General features: G+C 39.9%; 3 protein-coding genes across 3 annotated transcripts; all 3 read left to right on the top strand.

Annotated features, from left to right (window-relative positions):
* The first annotated feature begins 864 nt into the window (after positions 1-864).
* Positions 865-11,595, top strand: LOC131723185 (tripartite motif-containing protein 16-like). The gene is made up of 7 exons (XM_059016700.1): positions 865-1,492; positions 4,011-4,106; positions 4,233-4,466; positions 4,579-4,738; positions 5,146-5,202; positions 5,485-5,550; positions 8,626-11,595. The coding sequence occupies exons 1-7, from the start codon at positions 911-913 to the stop codon at positions 9,156-9,158; spliced, it is 1,728 nt and encodes a 575-aa protein (XP_058872683.1). The 5' UTR covers positions 865-910; the 3' UTR covers positions 9,159-11,595.
* A 6,069-nt stretch (positions 11,596-17,664) lies between these two features.
* LOC131723197 (GTPase IMAP family member 4-like) lies at positions 17,665-18,869 on the top strand. Its single transcript, XM_059016727.1, has one exon. The coding sequence runs from the start codon at positions 17,665-17,667 to the stop codon at positions 18,535-18,537; it is 873 nt and encodes a 290-aa protein (XP_058872710.1). The 3' UTR covers positions 18,538-18,869.
* A 458-nt stretch (positions 18,870-19,327) lies between these two features.
* LOC131723181 (GTPase IMAP family member 4-like) lies at positions 19,328-20,781 on the top strand. The gene has a single exon (XM_059016689.1). The coding sequence runs from the start codon at positions 19,382-19,384 to the stop codon at positions 20,756-20,758; it is 1,377 nt and encodes a 458-aa protein (XP_058872672.1). The 5' UTR covers positions 19,328-19,381; the 3' UTR covers positions 20,759-20,781.
* The last annotated feature ends 2,366 nt before the right edge of the window (positions 20,782-23,147 follow it).

Here is a 23,147-nt window from a genome sequence, read left to right as displayed (position 1 = left end):
AATCTCTTTGAAATGTTTGATGAAGGGGGTCAGGAGGTGGGGTCCTATTACCTGTAACACAGGAAGGAAGGAAGTGAACGGGGAGAGGAAACCAGTGTGGGGGCTGCAGGATCAATGGGCTTCACCTGAGTCAAAGAGAGTAGAAATAAAGAAGTGTGGAAAACAAAACGAGCAACAGCAAAACAAGAAGGGACTTGAGAGAACGATGTTCTGCTGATGAGAGGGAAGACATTGTCTGAAATGAATAAAACAAATAGTGCACAGATTTGAAAAGTAGGTCTCTTGATTGTAAGCTTTGTTTGAGTGTCTGTTCTGTATAAAATGGTTTTAACTCATGAAATCAGCACTGAGTATGTCAGTAACGTACACACCCTGTCTGATAACACTAGAACATGTCTAGTTATCATAATATACAGCCTCCCCTGGACTGGAGGGACCTCCCTTCACGTTCTCTTAGGGGTGTGTGAGCAGTTCAGACTCTGTGCCTCAAGCTTGCCCTGAACTGGAGGGAAGAAAGCAGTTGGTGCTCAGAGACAAGTTTGTGGTTGAGGTCTAATGGACTTTGAGATGTGGATTAATGCCCACGAAGATCGAACTTCACCAAACTCACTTCCCTTGTGAACATCTGAGGATTCAGACCCACACAGAAGTGAAGGTCTAGTGCAGTCAAATACATACTGTAGCTATAGAAGGGTTACTGTGACAATGCATTTCTCAAACACCAGTCCCACTCACAACTCTCTCCTCTCCGCCCCTCTCACACTGATTCAGCAGTTTCTGCTCAGCCTGCTTGTCTAAACCTGGCCTCAGTCCCAAACCCCACCTCTTAGAGCTTTGCACAACTCCAGGAAATCAACACAGTGAAGTTTCTGTTGTGAAATCGTCAGTCTCTCTGTCTCACTGCAGCAAGATGGCTTCAAACTTGTGGTCAGAGGATCAGTTTAGCTGTCCAGTGTGTCTGGAGATATTGAAGGACCCAGTCACTACAGCATGTGGACACAGTTACTGTATGAGGTGTATTAAGAACTGCTGGGATCAGACTGATCATACAAGTGTCTACAGCTGCCCCCAGTGCAGAAAGACCTTTATCCCGAGGCCTGATCTGTGCAGAAACACCATGCTGGCTGAAGTTGTGGAGAAATTAAAGAAGACAGGACTCAATCCTCCTCCTGCTCAAAGTTATGTTGGACCTGGAGATGTGTCGTGTGATTTCTGCACTGGGAGAAAGTTCAAAGCTGTGAAATCCTGTTTGACGTGCCTGGCCTCTTACTGTGAAACACACGTCAAGCCACACAGTGAGGTTAATCCATTAAAGAGGCACAAGCTGATCAATGTAATTAAAAATCTGGAGCAGAAGCTTTGTGCTGAACACCAACGATTATGTGAGGTCTTCTGTAGAACCGATCAGGTGTGTATTTGCTGGCTGTGTGCAGACGAGGAACACAAGAGCCATGATAAAGTCTCAGTTGAGAAAGAAAGGACTGGGAAACAGGTAAGGGTTTGAACCATTCTGTTGTAGCTATCTTAGAAGATAAGAATTCCCAGGGATATTTAATTCAAATCTGATCTAATGTGAGACTGTATAACTGTTTAATAAGTTATACAGTCTCACATTAGATCAGATTTGAAATGTATATTAAGATCTATTTAAAAAGCCCTAGTTTTTTAATTGCTCTATCTAAACTATAATGTACTAAAATGCATTTCAGGGTGTAACAGGGGTGTTGTTACGGGTGTGGCTATCGCTGATTGACAGGAAGGACACAGGAGGTTTTCTTTGATACAAAAAACACAAAACATTCAAAACAAAACACTGCACGAAAAACAACTATAAAATAAAAGCTGACCATAGAAGAAAGGAGGTCCCGCTCCAGGAACAGTCTCCCTGACACCTCCTCTCTAGACTTGGGTGGGATTAAAATCCCCTAAACTTGTTCGCTATTCCATCCAGTGCTAGCGATCCTGGTTAACTCACACAGTGATCCGAGATACATTTTTCCTCTTGTGTTTTTCTCACCCTGGTTAACACACGCAGTCGTGAGGCTGCTACAGCACCACTGTCCTTCCCAGAGTCTGTATCCCTGCTTGTAGAACAAAGAAACTGGCTTTTCAGACCCCTTTAAAGGCATTTGGCCACGGCTAATTGATAATCAATTAATTATTTAGCACCTGGACACATTCCACACCTGGATTTAAATATACGCTGCCACATCTAGCACAAACTTGATTATCAAAAACATTATTTACAATCAAACAAAAACACAGTGTTTACACGCGCAGGACCTCCGCCCTGCCTCACAGGGTAAGAAGGATTTGTTCAGCTGTTTTGTGGTGCATTGGAATTTGTAGTGTAAAATTAGCATGATTTATATTCCTGGTGTTTTTTATATGCATCTTGCAATTTAATAAAATCATAGATCAGTTTCATTGTTTAATGTATTATAGTTTAATTGGGTAAAGTGATTGAAAATAACATAAACAGAAAAGTCAAGTACCTAATTTAAAATAAATAAATAAATAAAAACAAGATTAATATGATATTCAAAATAACCAGGGCTTCTGTTTTCCGGTGTTTATTAATTTCATTAAACCCAGAGCCAGCCATACTGGTGTTTGTAGTGATGTGGTGGAAATGTGATCCTCGCTTGGAAAATTGGTGCTGCAGCCGGAGGACGGAGCGAGCTTCACCCAGTGCTGCCTCTATGATGCAGGGCCTCTTTAATATATTGTAACAATGACTGCAGCACAGGGATCATAATATCTTCTTAATAAACTAATACATTACATTTTAAACAAGACTTTAATAATTGTGTTTTGATATATAGTAAACAAAACCCATGCCTTTTAAAAGTGGCACATATGCATCTATCTGCACTAGCAGAGCTGCTGTGCCCGTGCCTTTAAAAGTGACACATACGCATCTGTCTGCACTGGAAGAGGTGTGCCCGTGCCATGCCGTTCTTGCCAGTCTGCCCAGTGAGAGGTGTGTTTTTGGGAGGCTTGCTTGTACACTTAAAACGTTTGATCTTTCAATTTATAACCACCATCTAGCTGAGAAGAATTGTTTTTATTGATAAAGTGTTAATCTTTTTTTTTTTTAATTATTAAGGCTCAAAGCCAGTAGAGGATGTAACTCAAATCCAAGTAGCTGAATTTGACACATTTTTACATGATTAAAACAAATATGTTTAAATTAGTTAAAAAAGAAATAATCTGTTTAGGATTTTTGTTTGTTGAAATCTATAAGTACCCTGTTTCCTTTGCTGTCTTCCACATCGAAGTCCTTCTTGTCAAGGGCACATTCTTCTGATGTTTCTGTGTGTCTATTGAACTGTAATATAGCTTTAAATCATGTGAGCAAGAACAACCCTCCATTTCTAATTCTAATCTTGTTTTAAATCTCACTAGCATGTGCAATCCTCCAATAGAAATGCAGGAATGTGCTTCCACTCAGTTTAAAGTTTTCAGAACAAATCAATGATAGATTCAAGTCAGGAAGGAGGGACATTGCACGACTGCATTGAGAAAGGGTTTTGTTTTTTTGGTTTTAGGTTATTTTATTGTATTTTTTCACATGGAAAGGAGTGAAGTCAATGTGAATTGAGTAACCATGTCCAGTGTTTTTCCGCTGTTTATTGGGTATACACTGATTTCATTGTTTTGCATCAGGGCTGTTTTATCTGTGTTTATCGATTAAAACAGAAATCAGAAGCCCTAAATATACATTAAAGAGAAAGCTGCTTCAGTTACCTAGGTGCTTAACAAAACAAACATGTAACACATGCTAGATCAGCCATCATTCACTGTTACTAGTATGAATCAGTACCATCTAGTGGACAGCTACTGTGGATCAAGTGTCCTTTTGTATTGCTGGCAGCTGTGCACTAGATGGTGTTGTATCTTACTACTATACACACAAAAGCATACTTAAACAGACCTGTGCTGGGTGTGAAAGGATATCACTCACTCCCCCATCAGAAATGTCACTGTGTCACTGTGTTTCTACACAGAAGCAGCTGGGAGAGACACAGACAGAAATACAACAGAGAATCCAGGAGAGACTGAAAGAAGTGGAGAAGCTGAATGAGGCTGTGAAGTCACTGAAAGTGGGTATTGTCAAGAGGGTGTTAACAGATGGACTGGAACACATCTACAGAAGTTTACTGTCTATGCCTGATGTGTTTTTGATATCAATACTAACCATGTCTCCTCTACTGTGTTCTTTCACTCAGAGATCTGCATGCATAGAAATAAAGGAAAGTGAGAAGATCTTTACTGAGCTGATCCGATCCATTGAGAAGATCCACACTGAGGTTATTGAGCTGATTGGAGCTAATGAGAAGGCTGCAGTTAATCAGGCTGAAGGACACATGAAGAAATTGGAGCAGGAGATTTCTGAGCTAAGAAGGAGAAACGATGAGCTGAAACAGCTTTCAGAGACAGAGGATGACATCCATTTTCTACAGGTAACATCACTGCTTAGAAAATCTCAAGTCCATAAATGCTTTTCCCCAGCAATGTTTTGGACCCCATTATGTTTCACTAAAAAACTCATTTTTTTCCACTTTCCTGTTGTAGAATTTCCAGTCTCTCTGTGCCCCTCCTGAAGCTGGAGACTTACCCAGCATTACTCCCAATACAGACATCTCTTTTGGGGCTGTGAGGAAAGCTGTATCTGAACTTAAAGACCATATTGAGGACTTCTGCAAGGGGGAATTAGTCAAAATAACCACAACAGGTTGGTGTGAAATAGATTCCTTTGGTAGATATTTCTCAAATAGACCATGGCTTGAGGATGGATAGGATTTGCAAGACATTAATAAAGACCTCTTGCAGATTGTTGGCTATATGAATATTGCAGATGTTTTATTTCAAATGATTTCCCCAGGTTGAAACACCCCACCTCGTTTACAGTGATGAGAGCAGGAAGGAAGAGAGTTTCTAAAGCACTACATGAGAAAACAACACAATAACATTCAAACAGAGACGGAGGGATTTAAACAATAAACAACACATTCATTCCATATAGAATGCTAACTTATAGTCCTGCACTTTCTTATCAAATATTTATAGGAATTTTTGGTCATGGTCATGTTTGTATTCCAAATCCTCTACAGTAAAGTCAGTTTTCTGTATTTTATTCAGTGAATGAAACAGCAGTTTATACCCTGGGGTCTAGGAGCCGTGACAGACATTTCAAAGGTAAGGCTTTTCTTCCAGTAAAACATTTTATCTCCAGAGACATTCTCTCTTTTTGGAAGGCCCGAACGCCTCAGTGAAAGAGTGGCTGGAGATGTATTAGATTAGTTCTTGTGTGAAAGATTCCTGATGAGGGTGGAGTTAGCTTGGTCCTTTGCTACACTGATAAACTGAACAGATGCACTTTGTGTTTAAAGATTAAGATCATGGCAGATTTCTGCATGTGTGTGTTGTGTATTAATGCACATGTTTCAATTCTTTTTCTCTCTCTTTTTTTCTACTCAGTAAATGAAGTTGTAGTTTGCAGTCTGCAGGCTCCAGAGCCAAGGAACAGAGCTGAGTTTTTAAAATGTAAGTCTGTTTTTACAGAAACATTTGATTGAAATATGTGTCTCTCCATTGTGAGAAGAGCTAACACTACAGAACAGAGAGGGGTGGACTTGAGGGCAGCAATTATTATTATTTATTAGTAATTGTGAACCCATTAATCTACACCTCTCCAACAAGTATTGGTTCAGATGAATACATTCAGAATGACTAAGGGTAGGGCATTTGTTGACTGTTTTTCCACTCAGACCTTTCTCTCCCTAAATATCTTGGTATTCCTGAATAGATTATCATCCCATCTTTTAATACATGTACAATGCATGTGAAACCAGTTGTGGGGTAAAATGAACAGCTATCCCTCCCAGTCACCCTGTGCTGGTAGTAAATGTATACTGCAGTATCACTGCACTTGTGTGATGGATTGCTCATTATATTAGACAGATATTTGAAGAGTGGACGATATTCTATTGAAGATATTTAATAAGCAAGGGGTCTGAGTGGATAAAATGGCAACACTGTAGGAACATTAAGTGAAGTGTAATTGTATGCAGGGTTGCATTTGATTGGTTCCAACTGAAGAAGTGCAATAAGATCGAGGAATAATAATGAACAAAAGAATCAAGCAGCAAGAGGGTTTAATTAATAGCAGCCATTTTTTGAAGACAGAAAAATAAAAAGAGAGAACTTATCCAAAGTCAGAAATCAATCTCAAGTAAGAATTATAGATCTTATCTATTGATTATCAATCTTAATTATCACAGTTTATATATACTTGTCTATAATAAAAAGCAGGGAGGAGGGAGCAAAGAGGAGGAATGAGGGAGGAGGGAGCAGTGAGGAGGGAACACAGAGGAGGGAGGAGGTAACATAGAGGTTGTACCGACAGACTGGAAAATTGCAAACGTAATACCGATCCACAAAAAGGGAGACAAAACCGAACCAGGTAACTACAGACCAATAAACCTGACTTTTATTATATGTAAACTTATGGAAACTATAATAATATCCAAAACTTAAAATTACCTATGTGTTAACAATATCCTGGGAGACAGTCAGCATGGTTTTAGGAAAGGGAGATCATGTCTAACTAACCTACTTGACTTTTTTGAGGAAGCAACATTGAAAATTGATAATTGCAAAGCATACGACATGGTTTATTTAGATTTCCAGAAAGCTTTTGACAAAGTCCCGCATAAAAAATTAATTCTCAAACTGAACACAGTAGGGATTCAATGAGATGCATGCACATGGATTAGGGAGTGGTTAACATGTAGAAAACAGAAAGTACTGATCAGAGGAGAAACCTGAAAATGGAGCGAGGTAACCAGTGGTGTACCACAGGGATCAGTGTTAGGTCCTCTGCTATTCCAAATTTACATTAATGATTTAGATTCTGGTATAGTAAGCAAACTCGTTAAATTTGCAAACGACACAAAAATAGGAGGAGTGGCAAACACTTTTGCAGCAGCAAAGGTCATTCAAAATGATCTAGACAGCATTCAGAACTGGGCAGACACATGGCAAATGGCATTTAATAGAGAAAAGTGTAAAGTATTGCATGCAGTCAATAAAAATGTGCATTACAAATATCATATGGGAGATACTGAAATTGAAGAAAGGAACTATGAAAAAGACCTAGGAGTTTATGTTGACTCAGAAATGTCTTCCTCTAGACAATGTGGGGAAGTTATAAAAAAGGCCAACAAGATGCTCGGATATATTGTGAGGAGTGTTGAATTTAAATCAAGGGAAGTAAGGTTAAAACTTTACAATGCATTAGTAAGACCTCACCTAGAATATTGTGTTCAGTTCAGGTCACCTCGTTAGAAAAAAGATATTGCTGCCCTAGAAAGAGTGCAAAGAAGAGCAACCAGAATTATTGCGTGATTAAAAGGCATGTCATATGCAGGCAGGCTAAAATAATTAAATCTATTCAGTCTTGAACAAAGAATACGCAGTGATCGGATTCAAGCATTCAAAATCCTAAAAGGTATAGACAATGTCGACCCAGGGGACTTCTTTGACTTTTTTGACCTGAAAAAAGAAACAAGGACCAGGGGTCACAAATGGAGATTAGATAAAGGGGCATTCAGAACAGAAAATAGGAGGCACTTTTTCACACAGAGAGTTGTGAGGGTCTGGAACCAACTCCCCAGTAATGTTGTTGAAGCTGACACCCTGGGATCCTTGAAGAAGCTGCTTGATGAGATTCTGGGATCAATAAGCTACTAACAACCAAACAAGCAAGATGGGCTGAATGGCCTCCTCTCGTTTGTAAACTTTCTTATGTTCTTATTTTCTTAAAACGGAGCATACAGGGAGGAGGGAACAGGGAGGAGGGAGGAGAGAGCATGAAGGAGGGAGCATAGAAAAGGGAGCACAGAGGGAGGAAGGAGCAGGGAGGAGGGAGCATAAAGGGGGGTTCATAGAGGAGGGAGAATGGATGGAGCATGGAGCAGGTTGGAGAGAGCATAAGGGAGGGAGCAGGGAGGAGGGATGATGCAGCAGGGAGCATGGAGGGGAGAGGAGGGAGCAGGGAGGGAGCAGTATAGAGGGAGGAGGGAACAAAAAGGAAGGAGGAATCAGCAGGGAAGTGGAAAGATTGAGTATGGAGCAGGGAGCAGGGAGGAGGGAGTATAGAGGAGGGAGTATAGAGGAGGGAGCAGGGAAAGGGAGGATGCAGAAGAGAGTAGGGAGCATGGAGGAGGGACCGTAGAGGAGGGAGGAGGAAGCAGGAAGGAGAGAGCAGGAAGGAAATGAGCAGGGAGTATAGAGGAGGGAGGAGGGAGCATAGCGGGATGAGGGAGCATGGAGGATGGAGCAGGGAGACGGGAGCATGGAGTAGGGAGGAGGGACCATGGAGGAGGGAGCAGGGAGGTGGGAGCAGTAAGGAGGGAGCACATAGGCGGGAGGAGGGAGCATGGAGGAGGGAGCAGGGAGGAGGGAGCAGGGAGGAGGGGAGAAGGGTGGGGGGAGCAGAGACTGATGAAGCAGGGAGGAGGGAGTTATTTTAGGATGCAGCAGACAATGACTTGATTTTCTCAGTGATTTGACTTTTCTAACCATCTCTCCTCTACCCGTCCTCTTCTCTTCAATCAGATTCTAGTCAGCTCACACTGGACCCCAACACAGCGTATAGAGAGCTCTATCTGTCTGAAGGGAACAGAAATGTGACACGGGGGAGAGAAAACCAGCGATATTGTGATCACCCAGAGAGATTTGATTACTGGGATCAAGTGCTTTGCAGAGAGGGCTTGTCTGGGACTCGCTGTTACTGGGAGATTGAGTGCAGTCGGGGAGGGGTTTCTATAGGAGTCACATATAAAGGAATCAGCAGGAAAGGAGAGGATCTTTCCTGTCTTCTTGGATTCAATGACAAGTCCTGGAGTTTGATCTGCTCTGGTTGCAGTTACTCTGCCCGGCACAATAATAATAAAACTGCAATAACTGCCCCCCGCTCCCCCAGAATAGGAGTGTATCTGGACTTTAATGCTGGCACTCTGTCATTTTATGGCATCTCTGACACAATGACACTCCTGCACAAATTCCAAACCACATTCACTGAGCCGCTCTATCCTGGGTTTTGGCTTCGTTCTTATGATTCCCCTGTAACAATCTGCCAGCTGAACTAGACTGTTCTGTGTTTTAAGAAAACCTTTGTATTGAACTCACTGTCTGTCCTCTCCACTCCTCGGGTGAAGGGAAAGTTGAATTTGACACAACTTTGGATGAAAGTTAGGGGGTAAAATGGCGCCACCTGCAGAGTTAAACAAGGTAAATGATTTGTTTTTACACTTGGGGCTGAGGTAGCCTCATTTTTACTGTTTAATCTCTGTCAGGTGTTTTTGTAATTGTAAACACTCACAACTGGTCAGCTGTTTCAGCTTAAAATATATTAATTGATTACAAACACATAAATAGCACCAAGTGACAGACTTAGTTGGCATCTCTGCACAGTGCTAGAATTCCCACAGCAAGAACTGATAAGTATCTCTTAAGGTGATTGTAGCTCACTAAATAATTCCACAACGTGTTCCTATATTGCACTTCCATTGGCTACATAGATCTCTAATGTGCAGGTTTGAAAAACATGACGGGCAAGATTCACAGAAAACCATGTTCTTATTTCAAATTGGATTGTGTCTATCAAATGGATATTTATAGAGGTGTTTATATTATTTTGGATTTTTGGTACATCTGTTATTATTTTTGTTTGTAAATGATCTCATCGGATTTCTGAAATGGTTGGATAATTACCCTCACAAGCACTTCATTAGATGCAGTTGGTCTACTTGTTATGCAGTTCAGTTGCAGTATTTATTTATTATTTTTGCTTATTTGAACAATAATGTGAGTGAAATATCATCACAAGAAAGAAGAAATTTCCATGGATAACATAAATCACCATCAAATTGCATTACATGTGTAATCTGCCCACAGTGGAAAAGCAGAAACGTGTTTTAATCCTGACCTTTGTCGCCCTCTTCAGGACAAACTCTGCAACTGCGCAGAGCCTGATTGAAAGCAATTCTTTTCACTTGGTGTGGTTCCATTGGAAATGTAGGGCCCTATTCACACAACCTTAAGGACTGTCCCAAGCACTGTTTTGTTAAAATAATACAAAAAACAAATTCATCTAGACAATGTGGGGAAGCTATAAAAAAGGCCAACAATATGCTCGGATATATAGTGTTGAATTTAAATCAAGGGAAGCAATGTTAAAACTTTATAATGCATTAGTGAGACCTCATGTAGAATATTGTGTTCAGTTCTGATCACCTCATTACAAAAAGGATATTGCTGCTCTAGAAAGAGTGCAAAGAAGAGCAACCAGAATTATCCCGGGTTTAAAAGGCTTGTCGTATGTCGACAGGCTAAAAAAATTGAATCTATTCAGTCTTGAACAAAGAAGACTACGATTCAAACATTCAAAATCCTAAAAGGTATTGACAATGTCGACCCTGGGGACTTTTTCACCTGAAAAAAGAAACAAGGACCAGGGGTCACAAATGGAGATTAGATAAAGGGGCATTCAGAAAAGAAAATAGGAGCCACTTTTTTACACAGAGAATTGTGAGGGTCTGGAACCAACTCCCCAGTATTGTTGTTGAAGCTGACACCCTGGGATCCTTCAAGAAGCTGCTTGATGAGATTCTGGTATCAGTCAGCTACTAACAACCAAACGAGCAATGGCCTCCTTTCGTTTAAAATCTTTCTTATGTTCTTATATCTTTTCCTTGTGTTATTATTATTATTTGTTTAATTATTTAATTATATTTCTGAGAACTTTCGGATAATTACCCTAAGAAGCATTTAATTAGATGCATCGGGTGGACTTGTCAGGCATTTCAAAGTTTCAATATTATAATTGTTTTCTTATTTTAATAATGTGAGTGAAATATCATCACATGAAAGAAGACATTTCCATGGATCTCATAAATGACATGATTGAGATTCCTTTTTGTATTTTTACACAGGATGTGAAACGTTATTTCATTCAGTATCATGGATTTTATTGAACTCGTTTCCTACATATTTCTACACTGTTACAATCCACTCTCCCCATTATATTATAACGTTACATTGAATCTATCTTGCTTCATCTACCATTTGAGGAGTAATAAATACTGATGACTGCAACTTTATTTCCAAGAAGAAACCCACTTTCCAATGAATTCAAACCAGCAAGGCAGTCTTATTAAACCCTGATTGAGATTGGTGACAGTGATCCTGTTATCCTATCTGTGATCTGACAGGAGATAATAGACGTGTTGTGTCTAATCACACAGTACATGATTGCTGTCTGCTTGTGTCTGGTTTCTGTTCTCCACTAGATGTCACTGTTTCCTCTGTTTTCTTCATATCCACATTCAGGCGTGTTTGAAATGAATATAGATTGGTGGAAGACCACAGGAATGAAATAGGGGAGGTGGGGGTGGAAAGTAAAATTAAAATAAAAAATATATCAATGTGTTTAATATATATATATATATATTAGTTACTGCAATGTGTTATTCTTCAGTTCTAATTTCTCATTATGTTTTGGTTGATGAAATATAAATAAAATAAATAAATACCTCAAATCATTCAGGAGTGTTTGTTCCTGTGACTCTGTATTATCCAATTGGTTTAATAACCAATACTGTATTTTCTCTTTGTAAGCTTGTAATTCTCTGCTTGCCTGTCTCAGATGAAGTCTGAATTCCAAGGGTCTGTGTGTGTGTGTGAGTGTGTGTGTGTGTGTGTGTGTGTGTGTGTGTGTGTGTGTGTGTGTATCTATATATATGTGTGTGTGTGTGTGTGTGTGTATGTGTGTGAGTGCATGTATGTGTGTGTATATGTATGTTTTGTGATATAGCGCCTTTCCTGTTGCCTGTATGTGATTGCAGTGTGGGGGCACCAGATGCACGAGACCAAGCAAAGGATATATTTGAATGCTGTTGCGTCTGTTTATTTTTTTGAATATAAGCAGGAGTCAGACTTTCTCTATCTGGCGGCTCAGCCATTCCCCTGTACATCTGAAACATCCACACAGCTTGTTACAGAGTTCAGACCTGTTTGATACACTCCCAGCTGTTTCCTTCTCCACTGCTGCTGGCCCACGCAGCTTACTCCCAGCTCACTCAGAGAACCAGACTGCTTCTATTTAGTTAATGGCCACCAACTGTTGTCGCCACCTACTGTTCAGATTTGGCTATTATAACTGCTGTGAACACTTCAACTTTTTTAAATCTCTTTATGTTAAATATTCTTGGATCTTCCGTTTTTTCTAATATATTCTGCAACACTTCCAATAATATTTTTTTCTATTTTACTTCCATCACCTATACCATTTGAAAATATTGAAAGCTCCATTTCCATTTTCTTTCCACATCTCTTCTCTCACCTACCTATATAACCATCAGATGCTCCACAGTTTCCTTTGCACTACATTCCACACATAACCCATTCTCATGCACTCCTAGATTCAAAAAGTTCTGAGGTTTCTTAAGAAAATACACAGAGTCATTTTCTTCAATAATGTGAGGTTTATTTTAATATATACAGGGAATCATTCTCAGAAAAGATTCCAAGACATGATTTCAATAATGGGTCTCAGAATTATCCTATGAACAAAAGACACGTTACATTTTTTATAGCAAAGCCCAGATTTGGTTTCCCCTCCCCAGTCGTCACGCGAGATACACCTGACTGATTATGCCCGTTTCAGGGCCCGTGTGCAGTGTGAGTGGTGTTGTGTGTTTAAAATCTAGTGTAGTGTGCAAGCAATCCAGCCAGCTAAAACTGGACATCTTTCCTTAGAGCCCTGGGGTCCCTTGTAGCTTCACAGTTCTGTTATATATTATCTCCAAATGTGCCTCATGGTCCACTGTGTTTTGCATTCTAAAAATCTCCTGAGAGCCTGGGCACCTTCCAGCCCATAGTGCTGGTATGTATTGCCTGCTTGCAGTCAATGCTGGGCTAGTAAGCTGTAGGCCCAGTCTGTGACTCTGGCCTGCATCAGTTGTCAGCAGTACATGCGTTTTGGAACTAGCAGTCTGCTATCTCCAATGTCAATTGTGTTTCAGAGAATAACACGAGTGTAGCTCAGCCAGTCCACAGCCACCCTTCGCTAATTTTAACCTTACTTTGAATCTTATAAAACTTCCTACCCTTTTTTCTTGATCCCATATATTCTGCCATTCATTAATAATCTTTTTCTCAATTATTTTATAATATTCATTTAAACCATACTGCACATCCACATCCACTTCCTCTATCTTCACTGCTAGTTTAGCAGACTTATCCACTCTCTCATTCCCATCTATTCCTATATGAGACGGAATCCATATTAAAACTACACATGAATCTAAATAGCAGCATTCTCAAAATAACTACATTATTTCCTGCACTAAATCTCTGAATCTGAAACAATGACTGCTCTACACACTTTAACATCTACAATCCATTGCAATGCCAATATAATCCTTATCAATTCTGTCATAACCGAGCCATCATCTATAATACGAAAATGCTTTCCCACCTTAAATTCCGCTTTATAATAAGATGATGCAACCCCTGCCATTACCTGTATTTTTTAACCCATTTATAAAAATCTTACAATAATTTTCACAATCATTATTTACCCATCTCAATGCCCGTTTACAAACTCCACCTCTGTCCTTCACCTTCTCTTTTTCTTTCAACAAAGATAAATCAATCAGAGGAGTTTAAAACACCACAGACTCATATTAGAATATAGGGTAACATGGGGGAATGCACCCCCTTAAGGCAAATCTCATTTTATACACTGAAAATTATGGAAAATTTAAATAACAGAAGTGTAAAAGTAAAGTTCATAAAACAATGTACAAATACCATGAAGATTTTTCAAAGAAAATGAATTGCTATTCTTGTAATTTAACAAAGGATGGGGCAAGATGCCCCTGGTGCCTCATAAATAGCAATCAAATGTTTGAGGCTCCTAAAAATCCCCTGTTCTCACCCTGTGCTTTAACTCTTGGATGTATACTCATGAGGATTCACTATCACTATATTAATTGCAGTGGACACGCCTATTTCATTACTTCACAGCGCCCCCTACTAGGGACCGTTGGCATATTTGCGTTGGCTTGGGCCCCTTGTCTCAAACTGAGTATATATTTAAAAAAATCAACTTGAATAGAGTGTTACATATAATGACTTTGATATTACTGAATATATTCGAATACATGTATGAATCCTGAAGAGATACATTACTGAAAAATCCACAGCCCATACTTTTCTTCAGTTCAATACAATGCATTTACATAATGATGCATCAGCTCAGGTTGCTTCAATGAGTATCTCTTTCCTTGGCTTTGCCCAGTTCAGGTGCTTTACCAAGACCAGCATCTCCAGGGGCTTCATCTTCCTACTGGGTGATTGTGTTACAATGTGTAAACTATCTCAGAACAAGTCAAGCTTGAACAGTGTTGAGAGGCTGTATGTCGTGTAAATGCTTTTTAAACTGTGGGGGGATTGTAATGGTTTGTAAATAGGATCTGTAAATAAATAAATGGAAAAGTGAATACTCTTATTACATGCTGTCCTATTGTGTTAATATTGAATGTACCAAATGCAATGTGTTTTATAAATATGAATGTTCCTGTGATCTCACCAACATTTTAATAGAGAATGTACAAAATGGTATTCAGCAATATCCCAAAACATCTGAGTTTATTATTGTGATTATATCATTGAAGAGAAGAAATGTGCCGATGATACCGGCAACTAGTGCAGGGTATATTAACCTTGAGCAGAATGACTCCAGAGTTACTGTAGGACTCCAGGCGTTTAGATAAGAAAAGATATGAGCTCATAAAAAATGGCGAGAAAATATGCATTCACAGAATACATTGTCTTTGTGTTAGTTTACAACAACAGCCTGGTTAGTCTGGTGAAAAGGATCATTATAAACCTTTCAACCACAGCCTGGGTTGTCTGGTGAAAAGGATCATTGTTAACCTTGCATAATTTTCCCTGTTGTAAGTGTGCAGGAGACATCAGAGCTCCAGATAGCAAATATATGATCAGTGAAAATCAGTGATAAACTTTTAATATGCTTAAAATGTGTGCTTGAGTGATTTGTATATATTCTAATTATCACACCATTGTAAATTATATGGTTCATTTGTTAAAACAGTTTTTAATGTACAGTGCAATGTGGGAGCAAGTATCACACTTCAGCACATCCAGGTTCACTCATTTTTCCATGTATCGTATCTTTGTAGAAGTATATTTACACATTGATAAACAGTAACTACCGGCAGTCCTCTGCAGTCATCGCCTTTAGCAACTTTCAACTAATTCAAATAAGATCATACATGTCAGGTGCAGCCGAATTCAAATGTCAAATCTATGTTTAGTGAAACTGATAAGACAACAAACCTATCTTTAATACAGCTTCAAGTTCAAGGGCAGTAATGGGTACCTCCCAGTAAGAAATCTAATCTAGAAGCCATGTGACTATGGGGTGCCACTAAATCAATATGTACCTAAATCAATATGTACCTAAATCAATATGTAGAACTTATCAAGATCTAAATGTACAAAGCAGCACCATTTCATTACTATTGAGATCTAAAGGCGGCAGAGATGGAGTCTGGCAGTTCAGCACCAGATCCAGGTGAGTTACTGTATTTATTTATTTATTCTTAAAGAACATGTTCAATCAGTCTGTTACAATTGGGGTTATTGAAAGTAGGTGTAGTCTTGTAGAATGAAACCTGGGAATGTAACAAACGAAACAACAATGAAAATGTACTTTCGATTTCAGATCTCTAGATCTTTGTAAGGTGTTTGAATGGCATACAATGTAATCGTTGCTAAAACCTGTTTTTATCATGAGTAACATCCAACGTGTGAAAAGTGTGTCTAAATGAGTAACTGGTTTATTTTTAGTACTGCTCTATATCTAGGGCTTGGAGTGTTTAGGGTTTTATATTTGATCACATGTTGTCCCTTTAAGTCGATTCAGATCCCTAATTCAGAAAAAAGCTATTAATTACAAAACACTTGTTTTTCCCTTCATGTCTTGACTGAGCCCGATTCTGTTTCGCTTCATTTTTATTTCAAACAGACGTAGCAAATTATGTTAACTGACAGATTTTCATTTCAGCATAAAATACCCAGTAGGGAGTGTGCACCGATAGCCAGTCCAGCATTTAAAACCTTCTTGAGTTGTAGCAAATAAAAATCTTAACCCAAGTTTATAATGCAGTTTCTGTTTATTAGGATGCAGAGACAGCTTAACAGTGACTAATTGTCATTTAAAGGGAGGTAGAGATTTGAAAAGTTCAAGCCCTGTGTATATGTTATAAATGAGGGTATGAAGTTATGGATGAGAACACATCGCATCAAACCTGGCACCTGGTTTTCCTGTATGTCTCTGTGGGGGCATGTGGAAGCAATATTTCTTTATTTACAGCTGTGTTGACAATGTCCAAAGCTGTCTGTGAAAGCTGATCATGAAGCATCCCTGTGAGAGGAGCGTGTTTGTAATTGTCATTCTGACAGCCCTGCTGCAACTTCACCTGCTAATATCTCAGAAACCATTTCACATGCCAGCTTCACATTTACAATGTCATGGAAACAATACAATGTAGACTGATTTCTCTCAATCCAACTCCAAGGATCTCATCCTTAAACAATAGAAACCATATTTAAAAAGGCAGTTTACAGCCCTGAAATGAAATATTATTATTTATTTCTTACCAGACTCCCTTATCCAGGGCAACTTATAACTGTTACAAGATATCACATTATTTTTACATACAATTCCCCATTTATACAGTTGGGTTTTTACTGGAACAATCTAGGTAAAGTACCTTGCTCAAGGGTACAGCTGCAGTGTCCCCCACCTGGGATTGATCCCCACAACTCTCCGGTCAAGAGTCCAGAGTCCTATACCTCAATACCTCCCATACTTACCTCTACGTTACCTGTAAAGGAAAAACGTTAACCAGGGTTTATTATACTAGCTAGACATTGTGTTTTGTGTAAAAAATATATTTATTATAAACAGCTTATTTATGGTGAAAGGTTTTGAAAGTTTCTAAGTTGATGAAAACAAATCTGCCATTTACTTGTAAGTTAACTTTAGTTTATTAAAAAGAGATGAGCTAAGGCAGCTATTTGTGCCTATTTTTGAGTGTCCTTAAACTTTGATATTTTTTCAGAATATTTGAAAAGTACTGGAAATTGTTGTGAAACCTCAGATTTCTTGGGGGTCTAAAACTGAATAAATAATTTGTGTGAAGAAATCTAGTTCTGAGTGTTCTGAGCTTCTCTGAAGAAATTATTAGGACACTGTTACACAGCACATGAAAGAACAAACAAGAAATCAAACTGCTAATGATACAAACCTGCTGACAAGCCATTCAGACACTTCACTGATTCTCTTTATTAATGTGCACTATTTGTTTGAAGCTCTTGCTAGTTGTATCCCTGTACAGCAGCTCCACACATACAGGAACATGCCAGTGCTGTGTGTGACAGGGAGTGTTCTTTCAGCACAGCATGACAACAAGAGGAGAAAACTAATCCAGGGCTTCACATTGAAAGCTTTAATTTCTAAGAGGAACAAACTGTTCTTTTTCTTTAACAGGGTGGGGAATCATGGCTACAGAACAAGAGGCTGAAGAAACTGTTTCTCAAGAGTTGCACAGCCCCTCTGAGCTGAGGATCGTGCTGCTTGGGGGACGCTGTGCTGGGAAGAGTTCATCCGGGAACACCATCCTGGGCAGAAAAGAGTTTAAATCTGGAATCATCTCCTCTGAAGTAACAAGGAAGTGTAAGAAGAGAACAGGAGAAGTGGCTGGGAGACGGGTCACTGTGGTCGACACTCCAGGCACAGTCCGGGTCGAGATTGAGAGATGTGTTTCTCTGTCTGCACCGGGACCCCACGCTTTCCTCCTGGTGATACCAGTGTATTCAAAATATATTATTGACACTCACAGTGATGAATACTGGAAAGCTGTAGTTAAACACCTTTGCGAATCCTTTGATAAAGTCAAGCAGCTGTTTGGTGAGAGAGCCATGAGGAACACAATGATCCTTTTCACCCATGGGGATTATCTGGAAGGCAAGACGATTGAGCAGCACATTGAGGAAGCTGGTGAGGAGTTCCAGCAGCGTGTTGGGAAATGTGGGAACAGGTATCATGTTCTCAACAATAAGAAGAGGAGCGATCACACTCAGGTCACACAGCTCCTGGACAAGATAGACAACATGGTGAAGAGAAGTGGAGGCTGCTACCTCCTAAATGAGATTTACCAGCATGTAGAAGAAAGAATTAGACTAAAGGAACAGGAGCTGAATGAGAAACACAAAGAGGAACCAAGCAAGAAAGAAGAAGAAATTAAATGTAAATATGAAGAGGAACTGAGGAGGAGAGAAGAGGAGATGAAACAGAAATATGAAGAGGAACAGAGTAGGAGAGAAAATGAGATGAAGCAGAAATATGAGGAGGAACAGTGTAGGAGAGAATAGGAGATGAAACAGAAATATGAGGAGGAACAGTGTAGGAGAGAAGAGGAGATGAAACAGAAATATGAGGAGGAACAGAGCAGGAGAGAAGAGGAGATGAAACAGAAATATGAGAAGGAACAGTGTAGGAGAGAAGAGGAGATGAAACAGAAATATGAGGAGGAACAGTGTAGGAGAGAAGAGGAGATGAAACAGAAATATGAGGAGGAACAGAGTAGGAGAGAAGAGGAGCTGATGGAAAAGTTGAGGAAGCAAATGAAGGAAGAGGAGCTGGAGAAAGATTCAGAGGAATCCAAGCTTCCTGTCAGGAGAAGGAAAAGCAATGACATCTTCCCCCCCAGGAGTAAGTTTGTTTAAAATTGTTCTATAGATACAATATTTTGAAAACTTTCGCAGGCTCTCACAATGACACCATTGAACCAAATGAGTCTTACAGTTTAATAACATTTTGAAAACCTGCTGTGTTGTTAAGTTACATGTTGTGTGAGTTGGAAATGGACCTGTCTTCCACTAGCTAATAATGACTGTTATATATATACAGTGTATGCTGTGTGAGGTGGAAATGGACCTGTCTTCTTCTTTTGCAGTGTTTGAAAGCAAAGTGGAGATCGAATCAGAGGAATCCAAGCTGCCTGTCAGGAGAAGAAATAGCAAAGCGCTCATCATCAACCCCAACAGTGAGTGAGATTGAAATTGTTCTTCTAGGATAGAAATTAGTTTGTTCCATCAAGGTGAAATAATACTGAACTGAAACCTAATTGCAAAATTTCAGCTGATGCTTATTCTGGTGATAAGTAAGCTTGTTTCTTACTTTGATTATAATATACTGTATATTTTTGTTTTTTTAATGTCTGGAGGTAAAGGAGAGGCTCCCCTTGCAGATATCAAAGCGCCTCCCAGTCCCCCTGAGCTGAGGATGGTGCTGCTTGGGAAGACTGGGGCTGGGAAGAGTGCAACAGGAAACACCATCCTGGGCAGAGAGGAGTTCAGATCTGAAGCCAGTTCCTCTGCAGTAACAAGGGAGTGTGAGAAGAGAACAGGACAAGTGGCTGTGAGACGTGTTGCTGTGATCGACACTCCAGAGCTCTCTCAGGACAAACTCCAGATTAGGAGCTGTGTTTCTCTGTCTGCCCTGGGACCCCATGCTTTCCTCCTGGTGATACCGGTGGGCCGATTCACAGAGGAAGAGAGGAGAGCAGTGGAGACAGTCCAGGAGATATTCAGTGAGGAGGCTGTGAGGAGATACATGATGCTCCTTTTCACACACAGTGACAAGCTGAAAGGCAAGACCATTGAGGATTATATTCAGACAGGCAGCAAGGAGCTCCAGCAGCTTGTTGAGAAATGTGGGAACAGGTATCATGTTCTCAACACTGAGGACAGGAGCAATCACACTCAGGTCTCACAGCTTCTGGGCAAGATAGACAACATGGTGAAGGGAAACAACAGCAGCTACTACACCAATGAGATTTACCAGAAAGCAGAAGCAAAGATCAGACAAAGACAAGAGGAGATACTGAAGGAGGAGGAAGAGACAATATTGAGGGAGGAAGAGGAACTGAGGGCAAAGCACCTGAAAGAACTCGAGAACTTGAAAAGGAAGATGAGATTGGAAATCCAGAAACAAGATGAGAAGATCAGAGAGCTGGAGGAGAGGATAGAAGAGCAGGAGGAAGAGCTGAGGAAAGAACAGGGAGAGAATCACAGGATCAAACTGGAGGAAGAACTGAGGAGAAAGCGAGAGGAGAGAGAAAGGGAGGAGCAAGAGAAGGAGGATTGCATTGAGAAAGGGAAGAGAGAGAGGGGAGAGTATGAGGAGAAACACAGGAGAGAGATGGAGACAGTCAGGCAGCGCTACAAGGAAATCATTAGACCAGAAACAGAAAGATACAATGGGTTTATAAGCAGATATGAAAAGCCAGCTGAAGCGAGAGGAGAAAGGGCAGCACTAGGGGCAGTGATCAGTGCAGTAGCAGGAGCACTGGTTGAAGGGGCTGAGGTAGGGGCAGTATTACACACAGTATCCAGAGCAATATCAGAAGAGACAGCACTAGGGGCAGTAATGCACGCTGCAAAGGAAGCAGTAAGAGAAGGAGCAGCTCAGAGGGCAGTGATCAGTGCAGTAGCAGCAGCACTGAGAGAAGGGGCTGCGATCGGGACAGTATTGCACACAGTAGCAGAAGCAATAGAGGCAGCACCACAGGAACCCAGTCAAGAACAGTGAGACAGGGGGTGGTATTATTGGAGAGGGGGTGGTCTTATTGGAGAGGGGGTAGTGTTTTTGGAGAGGGGGTGGTGTTATTGGACAGGGCAGGTGTTACTGGAGAGGGGGTGGTGCTATTGGACAGGGGGTGGTGTTATTGGAATGGGTGGGGGGGCCTTATTGGATAGGGGGTTGTGTTATTGGAGAGGGGTGGTGTTATTGGAGAGGGGATGGTGTTATTGGAGGGGGGTGGTGTAATTGAATAATATCTGATCAATATTCAGTAACAACACCGGAGCCTCAGAGCTCACTTCATTGATCTTTCTCTAGAGGAGCAGCCTGTGACTGGGAACACTAACACAGCAGTTTCTGCAAGTCTCCCCTAATCTTTCCTTGCTCCAGACTATTACATTCAGCCCTGGTCCTTGAAGCCCCCCACTGTGTACATGGACTCGGCTACAAGTCACTCCTCTCAGTACTCTCTGCTCCCTGTGTTTTAACCAGTATTGTATCCATATGTATTGTACTTCCTTGACTTCTCACTGATCAGAGCTGAAGGATTAGCCTTGCTGCTATAACACATGTATATTTTACACACATTGTAAAACACAATGAGAACAGTTCAACAGCCTGATATACTGATATTGTCAAAGACCGTTTATCAGGAAATCAGATTCCATTCTTATCATTCAATGACCTGACACTGTGACCCTGATGTATCAAGATATTCACACCAAAGTCCAATCTGCACAACATTACAAAACCAGCAGCAAACAACTCAGGCACACTTTGAGTCCTGGAGTGAGCCTTGTTCTGAGGAGATTGATGCTTGCCTTGTAACATGAACACTAGTATTGCACTCTCACAGACTGCCCTCTGGTGCAAACACATTGATACACCTGGCCCTGTGTGTATAGAACAGCATGTATCTACTGTACATATAATTGTAAACCAATTAGATTAGGGATCAGATATAAGTGATTATAAACAATCTAGAAACATGTTATTAATTATGCTATTAAAAATTATAGAATATGAGTAGAAATAATAAGACTAGTATGTACTTTGGTATTGTTTATAATTGCTTAGAACAGATATAGCCTGTCCGGAGAAACATATTTTATTATTATTATCGGGTTACGGATGGCTTAATAAATTTATTATTTTGTATTTTTAATATTTCTTAAAGTTTGAATATGAATGAAGAAAATATTTCAGTTTTTGAATTTTGTGTTTTGGTAAATTGAAATGACGTTGATTTCTTATTATGTCATACTGTTGTTGTGTTTAAATGTAATTTTTAAAGTTTAAATATGAATAAAGAAATGTTATATTCAGGTTTGGATTTTGTATTTTGGTAGAATGTGTGGAAGCTGATTTCTTATTAGGCCAGCTTCTTATTCAGAAACCTTTTTTTTTGTTGCCTGGCAACAGCAGCCTTTCCTGGCAAATGATAATAAGGATTGTGATCAGGACTGCCCCGGTGATATTAGAGACTGTTGGCATATTTGCATTGGCTTGGACCAGTCGTGTCAAACTGAGTTTCTATAAAAGAGTGACGCTACAAAGCGCATTCATTTTTAAGGCTGCCCGACACAAAACTGAATTGGTTAACAAACAAACAGCAGACACGACCCGGGGAACATGCTGTTAAACTGAGATATTCTGTCTCGCTGCACTGGAGTTGCTGCAATAAAAATCACTTCTTAGTTCTGGGCTTTTCTCTTGAACCCTTATTTTGATGAGGTTATATGTGAAACTAAAGGGTTAGGCACATACATTTACCAATTAGGGGTCTGTCAGTATGTAACATCTCAAACTCTTTGGTTTTAGTATACTGTGTGTTGTTCGGTGTTGCTGTATAATGCTTGACTTGGCTGCCCTCTTCAGGACATATTGTGCACATGCACAGATCCTGGCTGTAAAATATTCTGTTCACCTGGCATCTAACCTGGATTGTTTGGAAATGTACAACACTGGAAATGAATTGTCTTGTGGGTTCAACAAGCAAACTGGTTGCAACTGGTCACGTTTTTCAGGGATATTGAAGTTGCTAAAAAAGATGGCCTGTTGTGCAGATGTGTTGATTTATTCCAAAGTAATGCCTTTATCTCTGGATTTGCATAGTTTGTAGATTGATTGAAGGTACACATTGTAAAGAGTTTTTTTTTTGTTTGTTTTTTGTAATACATGTATTGGATACACTTCAAAATCTATTTAGTTACATTATTTAATTGCCAAAATAACCCACATGTTGTTAATGTATGGAGTTCCATCCTTACAATAACAGAATCGGGTGCGAAGCGCATGCAGTAAATATTAGTAAATTATAACTACAGTATACCATGTAATTATTGCACCTGTATTTTGAACTGTATCTCATTTATTGATGTGTCTTGAGGTGTGTCTG

The sequence above is a fragment of the Acipenser ruthenus genome, chromosome 53, assembly GCF_902713425.1.
Source record: "Acipenser ruthenus chromosome 53, fAciRut3.2 maternal haplotype, whole genome shotgun sequence".
NCBI classification, from domain to species: Eukaryota; Metazoa; Chordata; class Actinopteri; order Acipenseriformes; family Acipenseridae; genus Acipenser; species Acipenser ruthenus.
This window is presented reverse-complemented; position numbering and strand designations above follow the sequence as displayed.